General features: G+C 49.0%; 1 protein-coding gene across 3 annotated transcripts in view; it reads right to left on the bottom strand.

The window, feature by feature from the left end:
• The window catches only part of MXI1 (MAX interactor 1, dimerization protein), an 81,137-nt gene extending 65,117 nt beyond the window's left edge, over nucleotides 1-16,020 (bottom strand). The window contains exon 1 of one of the 3 annotated variants that reach the window (XM_045438859.1): nucleotides 15,542-16,020. In XM_045438859.1, the coding sequence (XP_045294815.1) occupies nucleotides 15,542-15,803 (262 nt within the window). In that variant the 5' untranslated portion in view covers nucleotides 15,804-16,020. Of the gene's footprint in view, nucleotides 1-8,554; nucleotides 8,673-13,301; nucleotides 13,414-15,541 lie in introns of those variants that run through there. The other 2 variants (XM_045438862.1, XM_045438860.1) reach the window with 2 other exon arrangements.
• Nucleotides 16,021-17,682: the final 1,662 nt, after the last annotated feature.

The following is a 17,682-nucleotide window of genomic DNA, read 5'->3' as shown; positions in this document are numbered from 1 at the left end:
CCAGGCACTGTACTAGACATGATGTGTAAGGAGAGAAACAGACATGGATCCTACTCTCAAGGAGTCTATAACCAGTAGGGCTTATTGTGAAGATTCAAAGAAAAAATTACAGCACTTAGTACATAATACTCAATTAATGGAAGCTATGATGACTGTTTCCACTCTTGTTCTCCTCCATAGAGAGGGAACTGAAAGCAGTGGCTAAGGAGAGCAGGTACCATAATAAAGGACTGCCAATGGCTACCCTCACTGTCATTCTCTTTCCAAGTCCTCAGTCTAACAAGCCCTCGAAGTCTAGACCAGAGTTTCTCAACCTCTGCATTATTCACATTTTGGACAAATAATTCAGGAGGGTTGGGGCGGGGGTGGACTTGTGCTTTGTAGGATGTTCAGCAGCATTCCTGGCCTCTACCCACTAGATGCCAGTAGCACACTACCAACCAAAAAGGTCTCCAGACATTGCCAAATGTCTGCCGGGGCCCAAAATCACTTCCAGTTGAGAACCATTGGTCTAGGGAGAGGAAGGGCAAGAGGGTCAAAACTGTTGAATGCTCTAGGAGCAAGCGGGAATTGTGTAAACATCCATAACTTTTTCCCACCCTGATTATTTTAACCTGCTTGTGGACATCCAAAATAACAGGAAGCTCTTGGTGAGGGGAGAATTTCCCCTTCCCTGTGGTCATTCCAGTGGCTACTGCAGAAAATATCATCTCAGAATGAAAATCTTACTCTCAAAAATGTTATGAGATTCATGCTGCATTTTAACGCCCTCTCTCTTCCACTCTTTTTTTCAAAGTGAACAAGATTCCAATGAGGTCAAAAGCTGCAAAATTATGTCGGCCCTTTTAAATATTACATTTGGCACCACATTTAAGAACCAAATAGGTGTTCCATCAAATGCAGGGAGACCCAAAAGTGAAGGTGTTCACAAGCCACAGGAGAGTTAATTTTGCAAAGACTTTGAAACAGGGACTTTGCTTCTTCTGCTGTTGGTTAGGTCACTTCAGATACGGGCTTTCCCACTGGATATCAATAACTCTCAACAAGGGATACATTGGGTAAGGGGAAGAATGGAATTATTTAAAAGAAAATAGCTATTCAACAAGAAGACCTGTTGGTTGAGGGCAAAAATTATTGGTTGAAAGTTTCTACCACTTGTAGACTCTTAATCTTTAGATCCCAAATTGCTAAGGGCTACTCCAGGATTTAAAAGAGGTAAATTTATGACCAATAAAAGTCTCCCCAGTGGGAGGTAAACTATGTGACATGCAGTCAAGAAAAAAAAGTACCAACTGAAAATGCACTTGGGATTAAATCCATAGATCATAAGCCCTAGCAGGTTATTAAGGGAAAGCAAGATACTTGGTGCACGTGCCTGACCTTTCACAGTTGACCTCCAGATGAACTAACCAGCCCTTCTTTTAGAGCCATGGCCAAGAGGAAGATGAGGAAATGGAAAGTGGGGCAAGAGTCACCAAAAAGGCCACCTGCATATGTTAAAGAATAGTAGAGGTGATGGTGATGGTGGGCAGTGGGGCAGTGTTAAGGATGGATTTATGTGCAGGAATATTCAGTCTTTTCTAATAGCAATTGAAGGTGCCATTTCCTTCTCCCTGCTCGGGCTCCCTGAGGTCTTGCTTTGACATTGGCCACAAGGGCCTCCCACAGCACAAAGCTTGGGGCTCCATCCTCAGGAGAGTAATGCTCCCCACAAACCATCCCTCAGCACCAGTCCCAGCCTGGAGGAACCCAAAGGCAGCCATGGCCTTTCTTTGGCTCAGATGAATCCAGTTTGCACTACAAATGCAAATGTGGAAACTGAGGAAAAGCAAGGCTCCCAGCAGGCTTTTGCCTTCTGATAAAAGACCCTGGAATCTTACCCACAGTCTCTGGTTCTGTCCTGTCCCTAAAATATCTCTCTAAGGGAAGCCTCATTTGAAGATGGAAAAAGTCCCCCTGAATCCCCCAGACCTGTAACAAACACAGCCCAGATGGGGAAAATCTGCCCTTCAGAGTAAACAGGCAAAGCTCTCCATTCTTTGGGGTCCTTTCCGTCACAGTTTACTCAATGCAAATTTCCAAATGACTTATTGCAGATTCATGAACAATGGAGGAGGCTGGTCTGTATTATATCTTTTCTGCAGACAGGAGAGATAGAAAGAAGGGAAGGGACCATGAGGTTAAGCTACAAGTCCAAAGTCACTGTGTTGGTGACGCCTGGCACTTAATAAGAGCACTTCCCTGAAAGTGCAACATGCTTACTGTGAAGGGCACTGTTTACTGCAATTATCTTTAAGGATGGGGGGTTTTCAAATAATGAAGGTTGAAGATGGAGGAAGGGTGAGTCCTGAGCTCTTAAATGAAAACCGTAATAGCTATACATCTTTCCATCCTCCACCCCGAAATGGCAACCGCAGCCTCCTTCCTACCTCTCCCCTCAGGGCCCAAAAACGTGAAGAGCAGCAGAAAACCTTTCCTTCTGCCCAGTGAGTCAGCCTTGCCTAACTTCATGCGTAAGCTCTCCTCAAGTCAGCGGCAGCTCAGAACTGCGGGTCTGTGTGCAGCCGAGATAAATTTGGGTCTAGAAGGGATGACGTAATGCTAAACCCGAGAGGTAGCTGCCGCCTCCCAGGGCTCCAGTCGCCAGGGCTGCCGGCTGACATCCCAACCACACGGAAAAGCACCAAGCCACCCAGGTGCCTGAACTGGGGAGACAGGGAAAGAAAGGACATGGGGGTGGGAGGAAACGGTAGGGGGAGGCAGTGCTCATCTGAGATCGCTGAATCTGGAAGTTTGTTGTTTTTTAACTTCAGTTTTCTGGTGAGATCAGGCCACTGGCAGAGGCTCAAACAGCTGCACTTGACTTCCATCCTGGCCTATCTCTTCCCCCTTAGAAAAGGGCTTTTTACAATTTTATTAAATGGCCCTTATTACAGCAGCCTATTTCGGTGATTATAATGGATGCGTTAATTTCTTGAATGTGCTTTTTCTTCTTTTTTGCATTAACTTGGATCCAAGAAGAAATCTGCATTGCAGGACTCAGTTAATATGCACATCTAAGCCACTTGCTGACCCTGGAGCATCCCACTTGGGGTGTAACTGATCAAGTATTCTGGATTTTGGAACAGGATCTTGCCAGGGACATGCCACATTAATGTCCCTCCCCCCCCCCCCCAATATCATTTCATGGTTTATTTCATAGAAGTTTATATCAGTAAGCTTATTCCTCAATCCAGTCTCCATTTTCCATTTTTCAGATGAAAAAACTGAGGGGTCAGAGAGGTAGGGTAACTTACCCAAGGCCACAGAGCTATCTATCAAATCCGATGGAGCAAGGATTAGGATTCAGACCTACAGGCTCTCATCCTGTGCTCTCAACTCATCTTTATATTCTTTTTTGTTTTGTTTTTTTTTTTTGGTTGATTCGTGTTCTTAACAATAAATAAATATATAAGTATTGTGATCTTTTAAATTTGTGGAGCCCCAAACCTTTAAATATCAAGTTACATTCCAAAGGGATCCACAGCCTGCTTTTGTTTTCTGTTTAAGGTTCATTGTTCTCTAAGGAAAGCGGTGGCCTCAGAATCAACTCCTTTGCTGGTGATGACCACAGAGCCGTGGGCCTAACCTCATTACACCGCTATAATTAAAAGACCACCACAGGTAAATAATCTTTATTGTATGGAAGTAGTTTTCTTCATCAGGAATGCCTCCCAAATATTTTTTTCAAATGACATTTCATCATTTGTTGTTTCAGTCACCTATTATTCTCCTTTAGTTTGTGGTTGTAATCATCTATACTGGTAGATGTTGTGAGTTTCAGCCATCCCTGGCATATAGCCTGGTCAGCCACAGTATGTTATTCTTTTGAAACAGCACTCATTCCATGAGTTAATATTTTCTTTAGAATGTTTGTATCTGTATTCAAAAGCAAGAATATACTATTTTTTTGTTGCATGTATCAGGTCTTGGATGCAATGAGCAGTTCTTTCAAACATAAATGCAACTTGATTTTAAAGCCTTAAAAAAAAAAAGATCGCCAGAGGCCTTCCTTGCTGCTAAGAGGATGCCCCACATTCTTGCCACAGTCCTGGGTAACCCTCCCTCCTCTGCCAGGAGTCTGGCTAGAGCTGCCCTGCCCCCACCCATTGGCATCACCACTCCCTTCCAGGCAGCAGAAACTTGTAGAGGTCACTCTTAGGCTCAGCTAGGCCCTGGACACTATTAATTAAATCACACACCTAGCCTGCTGCCTTGGGGCTGAGTTCTCAGCCTCCGGTGCACCATTTAGAATAAAAACACCAGGCCCTTGCTTGCCCAAGGACATCAGTCCCTGGGAGAGAGTGCCATCTCTCCCAGCCCCAGCATTCTGATTCTGGGATTCCGGGATTCCCCAGAGACCCTAGAACACTATGCCTCCATTTGCATACCAGCTTGCATGAAATGAGAACCAACTGTGTACATGACTGTGCTGCTCATACAGTCAGTTCATGTAATTCTCAGCACACCTCTGAGATTCCCTGTTTCACAGATGAGGCCCAGAAAGCTTAAGGGATTTGCTCAATGTCACCTAGGTAGTTACTGGATTCAAACTTAGATTTTCTAATTCTGGGACCCCACAGCATTCATCAAGGTATGTTCAATCAGACAAAACAGACAAAATTGGTTAGGGCAATGGTCTCAGCCAGGGGTAATACCAACCCCCAGGAGGCTTTGGAAATAAGTAGGAGTGGCTTTCTTGAGTGTCACAATGACTAGAGGGTCCTGTTGGCATTTACTGAGTGGGAACCAAGGATGTTACAACCTGCATTATTCTACACTAATCTTCACAAGAAGAACTACCTCACCAGTAGCTCCCTTGTTGAGAAGCACTAGGTCAGAATATTAAAGACAGAGAACTCATCATTCATTCAACAGATATTCCTTAAACATCTATTATGTGTTGGGCACTAAGCTAGATGCTGAAGATAGAATAATTAACGAAACTACTTAATGGTCCCTGTGCTCCAGGTGCTTGTATTCTAGCCGGAGAGACTGATGATAAACAAGTAAAATCATTGCAAATTGTGATAAGTAGGATAAAGGATAAGTGATAAATGGGGGGTTGCTTTAGGTGGGTAGAAGCATCAGGGCAATCACAAGGGCTGTCTAGGCTGGCTTCTCAAACTTAAATGAGCAAAACAATCACCTGGAAATTGTGGCAAAATACAGATTCAGATCCAGCAGGTCTGGGGTGGAGCCTGGGAGTCCCATTTCTGACAAAGTCGCAACAGATGCCAAGGCTGTCCATCCTTGGACCACACTCACTCTACATAGTCAGGGCGAGATAAACTATTGAAAGGCTTAAACAAGTGACATGAACCCAGTTATATTTAAGATCACTCTTGCTTCCTCAATCTTCACTGAGGAGAAGAGATTGAACCTATGCCGACTGACCAGAACCAGCCTGCCCACACTGTCACGGTGGCAGTCGGGGTCTATAGCTCATCTCCGCAGCTCACACGTGGCTCTCGCCCCTCTGGCTTCTGTGGCAGAAGCCCTTGGCTCCAAGCATGGCCAGACCAGTTCCCCTACAAGCTCCAACGCCTTCAGGAAACCTAGTATAGCCTCATAGTGTATGGATTCACACCCTTGCCACCCTAGTGTGCAGAACCACAGGAGCTCTACTGGTTGGGTGAGTTCCCCAGGGGGTGCTGGGCAAGGTGGTGCTGCACATGCAAGTAGCAACACCCTAGACCATTGCCCTTCAGGAAAAGGGCCCTAGTCAGACTTTACTGTCAATACCCAAAGAGCCCTGGAAGGTTTTGGCTGCCCTCTCTCTGTCCCAGGATGAGTGGGAAGTAAAGGAAGTCACTCCAGGGAGGCATCCCCAAGGGGACCCTCAGCTCGGAATTCAAACAGTCCAGATTCCATTTCTTGCCTCTTGCCCCCTGAGGCCTAAGTTCTCCTAGGAAGAAAGAAAAACCTAGGTTTGAGTCTCAGCTCCGCTCTATGTTAACATGTGACTTTAGGAAAGTTAGCTAGCCCTGCTAAGGCTAAGGCTTTCCTCACTTATAATGAGGATAATCCTAGCACCCTCCTATTCAATGGTTGTGAGGATTTAATACAAAGCACTTAGCATTGTGCTCATACATAGTAACTGCTCAGTAAAGGGAGTCATGATCACTATTCCTCTGGAAAATAGAGAAAACATTGCACCTGTCAGCAGTCCCCTTGGGGACAGGTTATCAGACTCCTAGGAGACCAGACAAGAATTCTTTATTGGTCTTTATTTGTCTATCATTTGCACTGGAATCTGAGCTGGAACTCTCCAGTTCCACACCTCCTGCACTTTGAAAGGACCAAGCACAGTGCTTGGCTCCTGGCAGGTCTTAGAAATTATCTGTTGAATTGAGCTACATTTTACAGCTGGTGAAAAGAATGAAAGAGGGTCATATGCAAGGCACTCAGGGCCTTAAAAGAGTCAAGAAATATGGTATGGGAGGTCAGGTGTGGTGGAGGTAAGAGGGAGATAACACAGGGATGCCATAAGGCAGTCTGGGCCACTGTAGAAAGAAAAACAAAGGCCATCCCAGCTCACACTTCGCCACCCATGGCCACGAACAAAGCAGCCCTGGGCATGCCCTCCATTTTAATACAACAGTATTAAAACTGTCCCAAATCATCTTTATTCAAGTATTCTTGCTAATGGCCCTAAACACACAAGAGTAAAATATCTCAAATAGGAGGTAATCCAAATCCCTTTTTATGGGCTTTAGTTTGAATTTCCTAATCTCCCTCAGGACACTATGTTTATCTTTCTAATTTTGCTGTGTTTAAATTTCCTTAGCAGATGCTGGAGTTGGGTACTAGAGATATGTGGCCAAGGGCATGTTATATAGGAGGGTTCACTTGGTAGGAACACTGGTATGGACAGTCCTCCAAGTACAGAATGCCCCGTTCTGGAAAGAACTGAGAGTGGAATGTGTTTATTTACAAGGCTGCTCACGGGGTACTTGGTTCCTAAGCTCAGGTAGTAAAACAACAACAACAACAACAACAACAACAACAACAACAACAACAAGTCAGATCTGGAAAAATTACAAGGACAAACACAAAAGACTTTAAACATGGAGGTGGGGGTAGGGGGTGCAGGGAGAGGAGGATAAATTTTGTTCTGTCTGTAATGATGTCTAGAACTGAAGACACAAAATCTAAGTCAGGTGTAATTCTACATTGTTGGGGTTTAAGACAAACGAATTTCTAAAAACTGGCACTGGAAGAGAGTATACACTCCATGAGGGCAGGGACTGTTATCTCCAGGACCTAGCACAGTGCCTGACATATGTGCTCCTTAAACATCAGTCTGAGGGAAGGAAGGAAGGAAGGAAGACATTCAGGGAACAAATTTAGGGAGAACTCCTGGCAAGAAACATAATTCCAAATAAAAGTATTTGCCACAAGGGCCTTTTAAAGAGAGTTTCTCTAATGTAAATTTGTTTTAAAAAAAGAGATCTTATTTGCATATATTTCCTGGAGATTTATTGCTCAAAACAAGGGTCACCTGAACTTTCAAAATGTTTCACAAGCAAGGGGCCTAGCGCAACTCTGCAAAGATGAGGAAGCAAAGAAGGAGGCTCAAGTTCTGGAGGGGATGGTGGCAAATTCCCATTATTTTTGGCCAGAGAGATCAAGTCAGCTGTTGACAGCTTTAACACCTCCAGCCAGGCCACTCAGGGACAATGATATCAGAGACAATTACTTCCCTTTAGTAGCAGAAGAGCCAGAGAGCAGGTGTCTGTCCCTGTGGAATTGAAGCCACTCTTCAGTGTGAGCCCAGAGCTCCACCCACCACCCCCAGAGGAGGCCCCTCTGGGAAGACTTGTATTTCTCCTCCTCAGATAAGGCTTGGGTAGCCATCCTGTCACTGTCACTGCCTTTGGACTCCTCCTACTTCCCCCAGCCCCAGTGTAAAAGAAATTTTTTTTTTTTCTAAATGGCAAATTCAAATTAGCTTCGTTTTGAAAGACTATTGTGAATGTTGCAATGGCCTTTGCAATAACCAACCGGCCACACCCTAGGATCAGTAAACCAGGTTTGAGAATTGCTGACTTTATAAGCACCTGACCTGTAAAACAAAAGCCCAGTTTGGGGCTCTGCTTGTAACCCATTCTCACACCAGGCAAGAGGCCCAGAAGAATCTGGTTCTGCTTCTGCTGTGTCATCTTGGGCAAGCCACTGTCCCTCTCTGGGCTTCAGCTTCCCCATCTGTAATAGGATGATGGATGCTCTGTGACCTCTGGGGCTCCTTCTGGCCCTGACACTCTGTCTTACCACCTGCCTCCTTTAAAAACAAAACCCAAAATGGAGTGGAAAGAAGAATGGGAAAGGCAGGAGAATGGTTCAGAAGGCCAGTCTGCAATACGGCCTCCTGCTCCCCATTTCTGCCTGCTGAGAATTGCTTTCTTCATTCTGCAAGAAGATTCCCATTTCTTGCTGGGTTGTTGCTTTTTCACTCCTTCTCTCTCTCTCTCTCTCTCTCTCTTTTAATCAAAGCCACAAAACCACAACTTACCTCCCCAAAACGGGTCATTTGGAAGCCAGAGCTGTCGGGGGTTAGGTGTGTCAGGCCTGGCATGCTGGTGGTATCTAAGTGAAGACCAGGCCAGGGCAGCCATGTGCTTCTCCTCCAGAAACCCGGTTTAAATCAATATTTATCCAACTGTATTTATAGAAAGTGGTGGTGGTAGGGAGGAGGGGGTGGGGTAGGGAGGCAGGGGGGATCTAAAACAGAACAAGCCACAATGACTGATGCAAATCTTTGTGGCCAATTCGTTTCTGCAGGGCCAGGCTTTTTTTAAAGGCAAAAGACCCGGCTTTTGATGAACCTGCTGTTGGCCCCAGTACCATAGCAACAGCCCAAGTCCTCTGATATGCCCAGAGGATGGACTTGGGAAAGGCAGCAGGAGGGGGTGGTGTTTCCTAGGAGCCTAAACTTGAGTTAGGGCCAGGAGAGTTGAACAAGTCTGAAAAACAAAAACAAAACAAAACAAAAAACCCTCTCTGGTTGGCTATTCTGTCCTCGGCCTTACTTCTAAGCCTTTTCTAAGCAGGGTGTGTACAGGAAGACCTTGAACAATCAACAGAGTGTTTCAAATACCAGCTCTGCTTTAGGTTGCTGGGTGACCTTGGGCAAGTCATTTTACCTCTCCGGACTTCATTCCTTGACTGGAAAACGTGTACATGCATATATGGTTAAGACTGCAGGCTCATTCGGGAATCAGAGGCCTAGGTTCCAAAAATTAGCTTTGCCACTTACTAAACCATATGACCTTTGGGCAAGTTACTCAACATCCCTGCACCTTGGTTACCCCCTCTATAAAATGGGGCAATAAAATTGCACACATCATGGCGTTGTTGTGAAGACTGGAGGAGATAATGCACGTTTAGCCCCATACTTGGTATATAGTCAGTGCTCAAAAAATGGTAACCAGTATTCACAGTATATAATGCAATTAGTTGCTGCTGCAACATGCTAGAATCTTCTTCATCCCCCTCAGTTTTGCCTCCAAACTTTTGCCCAGCCATCCTCAGATGAAAATTCCCATTTCTGGGTATGTCAATGGTACAGCATTTTCATCAGCAAGGGAAGGTCAATGAACATGCTGTCTTGCCTTGGAGCTGACGGAAGGAACTTCCTTTCCCCCCACAAACCAGGAATGGTTCAATTCAACTTCTCCGAAATTCGAAGGCTCTGTTCCCTTTCCCTGGGCATCCTCTGTAGGGTGCCTAGTCCCTGGGAGCTCTGGGACTCTGAAAGCCACAACTATCCTCAAAGTCGACTTCTGGCATTTACCAGTGGGCAGAGATCATATTTAAAACTGGAAGAAAAAAGCTGAATCTGAGAAACATAATTTAGGATACAGCAAAAAACAAAAACTCGATTTACGAATGTTCTTTACACAGGGCGCCTGGGTGGCTCAGTTGGTTAAGTGTCCGACTCTTCATTTCAGCTCAGGTCAGGATCTCACAGTTTGTGAATTCGAGAGCCCATGTTGGGCTCTGCGCTGACAGCACGAAGCCTGCTCAGGATTCTCTCTCTCTCCCTCTCTCTCTCTCTGCCCCCCCAACAGTAAATAAACATTAAAAAAGTGTTCTTTACACAACTCCCCAAAAACCAAATGTCCCATTCCACTCCCACCATAAATGAACCCACAGAATTTTCAGGAAAAAAGCAAGGGCACGTAGTACATGTTCAATACATATTTGCAGAATGAATGAATGAATTGTAAGATGCCCGCTATGCAGAAATGTGACCTGCTTGAACATTAGTTGCCATCAAACCCCTTAATTTTAGCATAACTTGCCCTAGTCTCCTGCTCTCTAAGCTAGTAACATTCATTTTCAGGGTCACAGTTGATGACAGTGGGCACTTTCAGCTCTCCAGGCCTGAACTACCATTTCTTGGCAGCCCCTGGTCTTTGTAGCCCAAGGGCACTCTATGTTGATTACATGAAACTTCCCCTCTCCTTGGAAGAGGTCAGTATTTCCAATTCTTCTCCAAGTCTCCAGAAAGTCTATTCTGTGTCCCCTGGCCTTCAAACCTGATCACTGTGCCATAGCCAGTAAATGACAAATCCAACCAATCAAAGAATGTACATTAAATGTCTTCTATATGCCCAGTGGTATGCTATATGCAATGGTGACATATACTGAAATATTATTGGTGATCTTTTCCCTTAGGATGCGAATCATCTCCCTGTGAGGATAAAGCTAATACACAGGAAGCAAGTGGAAAATTGTATAGTACTGATTATCAAGGCTCAGAGACTATTTATTGAGCACCTACTATATTCCAAGTACTTTAAATGTTTAAATGGAGTACCTCATTTAGTTGTTCAGCAATGATGTGAGGCTGGTGTTATTGTTATCCTCATTTTACAAAAAAGAAATGGAACCTCAGAGGTTAGGTAACTTGCACATACAGGCACAAAGCCAGTAAGCAGCGACGGAGGAATTTGGGCCCTACTCTGCGTAACTGTAAAGTTTTCATTCTCTCAACTACCCTGAATTAAGAAATAGCCAGAGGAGGCTTCCTAGAGGAGGTAGGAACTTACCTAGGTCTTGAAGGGTGAGTAAGAAACAGATAACCCCAGTGGAGTAAGAGAATGAGGCCATTCTAGACAGAAGGAAGAGTCTGAGTCAAGCACAGAGGCATGACTGCGAAGCCTGCTTGCTGGTGGACCTGCTGGACGGGAGCAGAGGCGATTACATGGGGAAGGCAGGGTGGGGCCCCATGAAAGCACACAGCAGCAGCTTTTCTCCATCATGAAGAAGAGGCTGCCCCTTGGCCTGTCCATGCCTGGTCCAGGAAAGCACCTCACTCTAAACCCAGATAATCCACTCCAGAGGGCGATCTATGGCTTCTACTCCCATGTAATCATTCTTCTCTATCTTAAGCACTGCCCCCCAAGTGACCCTCCCCAGACACTGGGAAGCCCATTTCTAACCCTCTAGACGTTACACTACAGTAGCTTTTACTTGACCACGGAACAGCTTTTCTGCACATAACACTGCTTTGTGAATCTCATTCTTCCTCCCTTTCAGTTTAACCTTTTCCAAAACAGGAAGTAAATATTTTTCTAATTATCAGTCGCTCCTAAATTGCCACCCCTTCACTGTACCCCAAATGGATATAGGTGATGCCAGAGATGATTTATATATAACTTCTGATTTTGTGATAACGGGTCACAGTCTCCATGATTAATATTTCTGGAGACCTTTAATTTGAGATCCTTAAGGATTCGCATCAGTTGGAACTTCAGGAGAATGTACCCACATATCCTTGGGAATCCTTGCCTTGCACAGAACAGTCAATACTGGGTGACTTAATTTGAACCCTTTCCTCCTGAGGAGGCTCACCATACCCACTGGGAATAATTCAACATTGTGGCCACAACTTGGTGAGCACTCCTCCTACTACGGAAACCTCAAAGAGGCAATGAAAAGCAGTTCTGGCAACAATGGAAAATAAGGCAAGCGGCTGCCAAGTAAGTACTTTGCAAACAACAGTAAAAACGAAACGTGTGAACTCGTGACCAGGGTCTACTGGAGCATTTCGGGAAGGTCTCACCGAACCCGAAATGAAGAATCAAAGCTGACACCCGTCTCAGGGGAGAAGAGCGTCCCTTTAAGAAGGAATTGTAGCAGCTGGCCACACTACAGCTCCCAGAGATTTCCTGGCTTGCCTCCTGGCTCCACCCACCAGTTTCAGGCCTCAGCAACGCGTGATGTCAGAGAAAGCTGAAGCTGCCGATAGGCTGAACAACGCAGCTAGGTCAAGTCCAGTCAGAGGAAAGAAGTTTGTCTCCATGTGGAAACCATGTGTCTCTAGCTGGGAGGGGGAGGAGGAGGAGGCGGAGAAACTGAGATCAAGTGATTACAGGGGAACTGGCTGAAATGAAGGCGGGGAGGTTGTGCACCTGAGCCGGCCAGCAGTGCCCTTTGCAGTAGTGACCTAAAAAGAGAAAAAAAAAAACAAAACAAAACACAAAACTTGCCCAACAAACAAAACTTGAGCCCCTTCCTATCATAATGAACATCATAAACAGCTAGGATCCCTGCTTCCTTCCAAAAACCAGGGACCTGAGAAATGCTGGAGTCCTATCGGAACGCCCAGATCCTCCTCCCTCCCCCAACAACTGAATGATGTAAGCGTTTCGGAAAGCGGGGCTCTGAAGCAAAACAAGCCCCGCGCGCGCGGAGCGACCCGCAGTGCCCGAGCCCGGCGCACGCACGACCCGCCCCCCAACTCGCGTTATTGCTGTGCACACGCGGACCGCCGTGACGCGCGGGCATTGTGTGCAGCGAACAGAAAACAACGGCGAGCGCCGCCAGAGCGAAGAAGCGCCCCCAATAAATTGAGGCAGATGTAGGGCCCGCCGTTTTCCGTACTGGGAAACCCAGCCCCGGTGGGAGGTTGGAGGGGGAGTCGAAAGTGGGGAGGATAAAGCAACCCCCGTGGGCCGCTCCTGTTTGCAGGGGGCATAATAAAGGGCCTGGCGATGGTAGCCCTTAGTTTGCTGGAGGTCACCCTCGCCTGCGTGAGCTGTTGGGGAGGGGACGAGGGCCTGGAGCAGGGTCCCCGCAGCCAAGCTGGGCAAGGCGCAGCGCCCCCACGCTCTCGGGGAAATCTGGGGGCCGTTGGCATCACGTCATGCAGAGCCAAACAGCGGCAGCAAATAGAGGCAACAGAGCTAAAAATACTCCCGCGGGGAGCCGGCCGGAGGGGGGGCAGTGGGGCCGAGGGGCTGATTACGCACACGAAGTTGACTTTGACTGGGGCGCTGAGGTTCCTGAACCCCTCTTCGGGGGCTGCTGGGCTTGCAGCGCGGACGCTCGGGAGAGGGACCAGGAGGAAGCCCCCTGGCTTCCTCCGCCACAGGAGCCCCAGTCGGCTGCCGCTGGCCCGCCCCGTGAGGGGTAGCCCGGCCCGGCGCGCCCGGCCCTCTGCTTACGTGACTGGTGGCCACGCCGGAGCCCCGGCACGGGGTAAACTAGGAGGTGGCGGCGGCCAGGGCGGCGGGGGAGGGTGGGGGAGGCGGCAAGGGGGGGCGGAGGTCTCCGATTGTCTGCGGGTGAGGCGGGGGGGCGGGACGCGGTGGAAGCTCCAAACGCCTTCTTCGTACACCGTGCTGGGGGTGGGGGTCCCAGGTTTGCCACACACTGCCAAGGTGCCCTCTTTTAGTGCACCCCCACCAGAGTCGGTACCACGGGACAGACTCCAGAGAACCCCGGACAGGGGTGGGGGGTAGCTAAAGAAATCGCGCCCCTCCCCCCCCCAACAAAAGCAAACACACCAAACAAAACCACGTCTTCACCCAGCTCCCTACCAGCTCTAGCTTTTCAGAAACTACCCTCCTGACAAATGCACCTCGCCCCCCCCCCCCCCCCCGCCCGGATGAATAATCGCAAACTGCTTCGGCTACACAGCCAGCGATGCGCCTTTCTCGCAACCCAGGCACTCCGAGAAAACAGGAGAGAAGAGAAAGAAAAGAACGCACACAACCGTCCTCCCAACACAAATCCTTGTTTTTGCCTTCAGCCACTGCACAATTGCGCTGGCAACACACGGTTACTTTCACCACGGAGGCCTGGGGTGTTGGTCAGCTAAGGTGTTTTTGTGTTTGAGGACTGTTGTTGTTGTGTTTTGGGGGGAGGAGGTTGCAAGATCTGACACGTTGCAATCGGACCATTTTTTTTTTTTTTTTCCCCTCGCTCTCTCGTCTCATTGATCTTCCTACTTGTTCGGACAGATTAAACAGCCTGGTTTTCCCTAGTCTATCGGTTTTTCTGCCTTGGCCCTTTCCCCCTTCTCGCAGCTATTATTTGTGAGGACTGTGCTGGAGACACCGCACACGCGTGCCCCCGTTAGGACGCTGAGTCGACTGCCTGGGAGGACTGGGGGACCCAGCAGGCAGAGGCAAAAATGAAACAAACAAATACAAAAAGGAGGCCAGGCCGGGGTGGGGCTCCCAGCACCCCTCTCCCCAGCACTGCTCTCCACCTGAATCGGCCGGGGGGGGGGGGGGGGGGGTGGGGGGGGAGAGGAGGACGACAGTACAAATCGACAAGGCAGGCGTTTGCCTTCCCAGCCAGGCGCGCTCACTCGTAAGTCGTCTCCCGGAAAATAAAGAAACCGCACACAACAGCCCACACCTTCTTCCCCAACTATTGTTTCCTGCGAGATCCCAAAGTTTCCTTTTAGCTGTGTCCCCCTCGCCAAGTTTCCCGGGCGCAGGACGGCGGGTCCGGGGCAAGCTGCTGGCGCTGCCCGGCCCAGCCGGCCTGTTTGGTGGAGGGCGGGGGGGGGGGGAAGGTGGCACCCCAGGGCAACAGAGGTGCTGGGGGACTGTATCCGTGGACGCGATGGCCTGAGCCCTGCTACGAGAGGGGAGGAAGAAGCACAGTAGACAGAAGGGAGAAGCAGAGCCGAGCCAGCCAGACCAAGCCCATGCCGTGGAGGGCTGTTTGGTTGTTGTTGTTATTGTTGTCGTGTGTGTCTGCGTGTGTTTTTTTCTCCAGCCGCTGAGCTCTGCCTACGATTTCCAACTTTCGGCTTCTAATCCCCACCCCACCCAGGAACGAGCGACAGAAAAACAACACTTGTCTGCCCGAGAAGGCTCCGGGGTGGCGGGGGGGGGGGGGGGGGGAGAAAAAGGAAGAAAGGCGACCTCGAAGAGATGAGCTCTCGGCTCAGTTGTCAGCAAACAACACTCCCCCGCTTGTCCATCCGGCGGTCCTCCCAGCCTCCCGGAGACGGACAGACGGACGCACCGACAGGCCCCCCTCGCCATCCACCCCCCGCCCCCGCTCGTCTTTGTTACATCTTTAGCAGCTTTGTGCGTGCGTGTCCTTTCTCCGGTGTCATCGGCTTTACTGCCGAGGGCTGGATGTGTGTTGGGGGAAGGGGGGCGCGGGCCGAGCAGGCGACAGGGGTCGCCCAAGTGGTTGAGGAAGAAAGAGCCGGGCGCCGAGGAGGAGCAGGGGCCCCTAAACTTACTTTTGTTTTCTTTCTCGATCTGCTCCAGGTAGCTGGCGGCCTCGAGCAGAATCTGCACGTTCTGCAGAAAAGTGTTGATGTGCTTCTCCATCGAGTTCTCGCTGGTGTTGAAAATGTCCGAGAAGGGGCACCTGAGCTTGGCCCCCGCGGGCTCCTCGGGCTGGGCCGGGGGCTGGGGCGCGGCCACCGCCGGGGGCGCGGCGGGGGCCAGCCCCGCGCCCTCACAGCGCGCTTCCTTGCGCGGCCGCCCGCGTTTGCCCATGGAGGAACCGGGGTCCGCCGAGCTCGTCCTCTTTTGGGGCTGCGCGGCCCCGCCGAGCTCCGGTCCCTGGAGAAGACCCGGCTGGCCGGAGCGGAGGAGGCGCCGAGGCGAGGAGGCGACCTGACTTCCCGAGCCTCGCTGCGTGCAGTTGTGTGTGTGAGTGTGTGTGAGTGTGTGTCTGTCTCGCAGTGGGTCTGTGTGTATGGGAGATTGAATGAACCTACAGGACAGACGGAGGCGCTCTGGCGCCTGGGTCCTAGTGCGAGCCTGTCACCAGCGGACCGGTCAAAATAAAAGGTGGAGAAAAGGGAGACAGGGACGCCCTCTGCCCGTCCCTGCACCCTCCCCGCCTCTCCCCAATTCTTACCTCAGAGCAGAGCACTGTATTTTAACACAAATGGAAAAAATACTCGATGCCTCCGAGTGCACCTGCAGGAAAACAAACTAGTGAGCTATTTTTTTTTTCTTCACATAAAAATAATACCTGGTAAAGGGTCCAGGACAATGCCTCGCACATAGTGAGTGGATCCCCAATAAATGGCAGCTGGTATGACTTTTTTAAAAAATAAAAGCCCAATCCAAAAAACCCATCATATGTAGCCTGGAGTTTCCTCCCCCCAGTTCACACACCCCTACACACAGACAGGCATAGGCATGTGCCTTCACCGGGTCAAATGAAATCCCCAAGCCACCAAATCCCAGTTACAAATTTACTCAACTAGTTCTTTCTCCCTTCAAATGCAAAGCTATTTTCCAGGAAGGGGAGGAGATGTAAGCATCTCTCTCCACACTCCTCTTCCCGGCCTTGGTCCAGCTGTGCAAAGCTCACACTAGGGTGCCTCCACACCTGGCACCCTTTTATTTGACAGAGCCGCAGAAAAATGGCAGCCCAGGACCGACCCCCACCCCACCCCAGCTGAACTCCACCTTTTGGCTCTGAAGACTGAAGTCGAAGTCGAAGATGTTGTCTTTGCTGCTGCTGCTGCTGCTGCTGCTGCTGTCACCCACCCACTCAGGGTCTGCCGGAACCATGGACGCTTTCCAGGCCTGGGAGGTACAGTGAGAGTCAGAGGGATAGTTGAAGGCCACTGGGGAGTGTCACAGAGAAGAGTTCAAGTCCAGCTCTGAAGCACATAGACTGTGTGAGTTTGGGCAAGTCCCCCAACCTCTTTTGGCCTGTTCCCCATCCATGAAACTCCAATAAGATTCTTGTACTGATTAAATCATATCTGCACTTAGCATACTACCTGGCCCCTAGTAAAATCTTTTTCTTTCAATCCAGACCCAGATGAGAACCTGGGTCCCCTACTTGTATCTAAGGGGTGGAGGGAACAAGCTACAGGAAACAAGACTGTTCTGCACTTTGTTGGAAAACATCTCTGCAACAAACCCATCCAAATATTGTCACCTTGCAAAGCCAACTGGAAATCCCCCCCTCCAGCCCCCCCACCCGCTGCCAGGGAACCACTTAGGCAGAAGACACATGGAATACTGCCCCCTGCAGTTGAGCAACCCAGCCACCCTAAAACTCAGAGTGGCCTCACACACATTTGTCCAGAAGACTCTTCCTGGAAATGGAAACTTTTTTTAAAAAAGGAGAGAAAGTACATTTCTTTGTAAAACATTCGCTAAAGTCTCGTGTACTTTTAGAATATAATAACCTGCTGCTGAGATGACGGCACCAATCAGTGGCATTTTAATTTTTTCTAACGTTTATTCATTTTTGAGAGAGACAGAGCATGAGCGGGGGAGGGGCATGGAGAGAGAGGGAGACACAGGATCTGAAGCAGGCTCCAGGCTCTGAGCTGTCAGCACAGACCCTGACGGGCGCTCGAACCCACAAACCACAGATTATGACTTGAGCTGAAGTGGGGCGTTT

The sequence above is a fragment of the Leopardus geoffroyi genome, chromosome D2 (assembly GCF_018350155.1).
Source record: "Leopardus geoffroyi isolate Oge1 chromosome D2, O.geoffroyi_Oge1_pat1.0, whole genome shotgun sequence".
Lineage (NCBI taxonomy): Eukaryota > Metazoa > Chordata > Mammalia > Carnivora > Felidae > Leopardus > Leopardus geoffroyi.
Note: the sequence above shows the minus strand (reverse complement) of the source record. Positions and strands in the feature narration are given on the sequence as shown.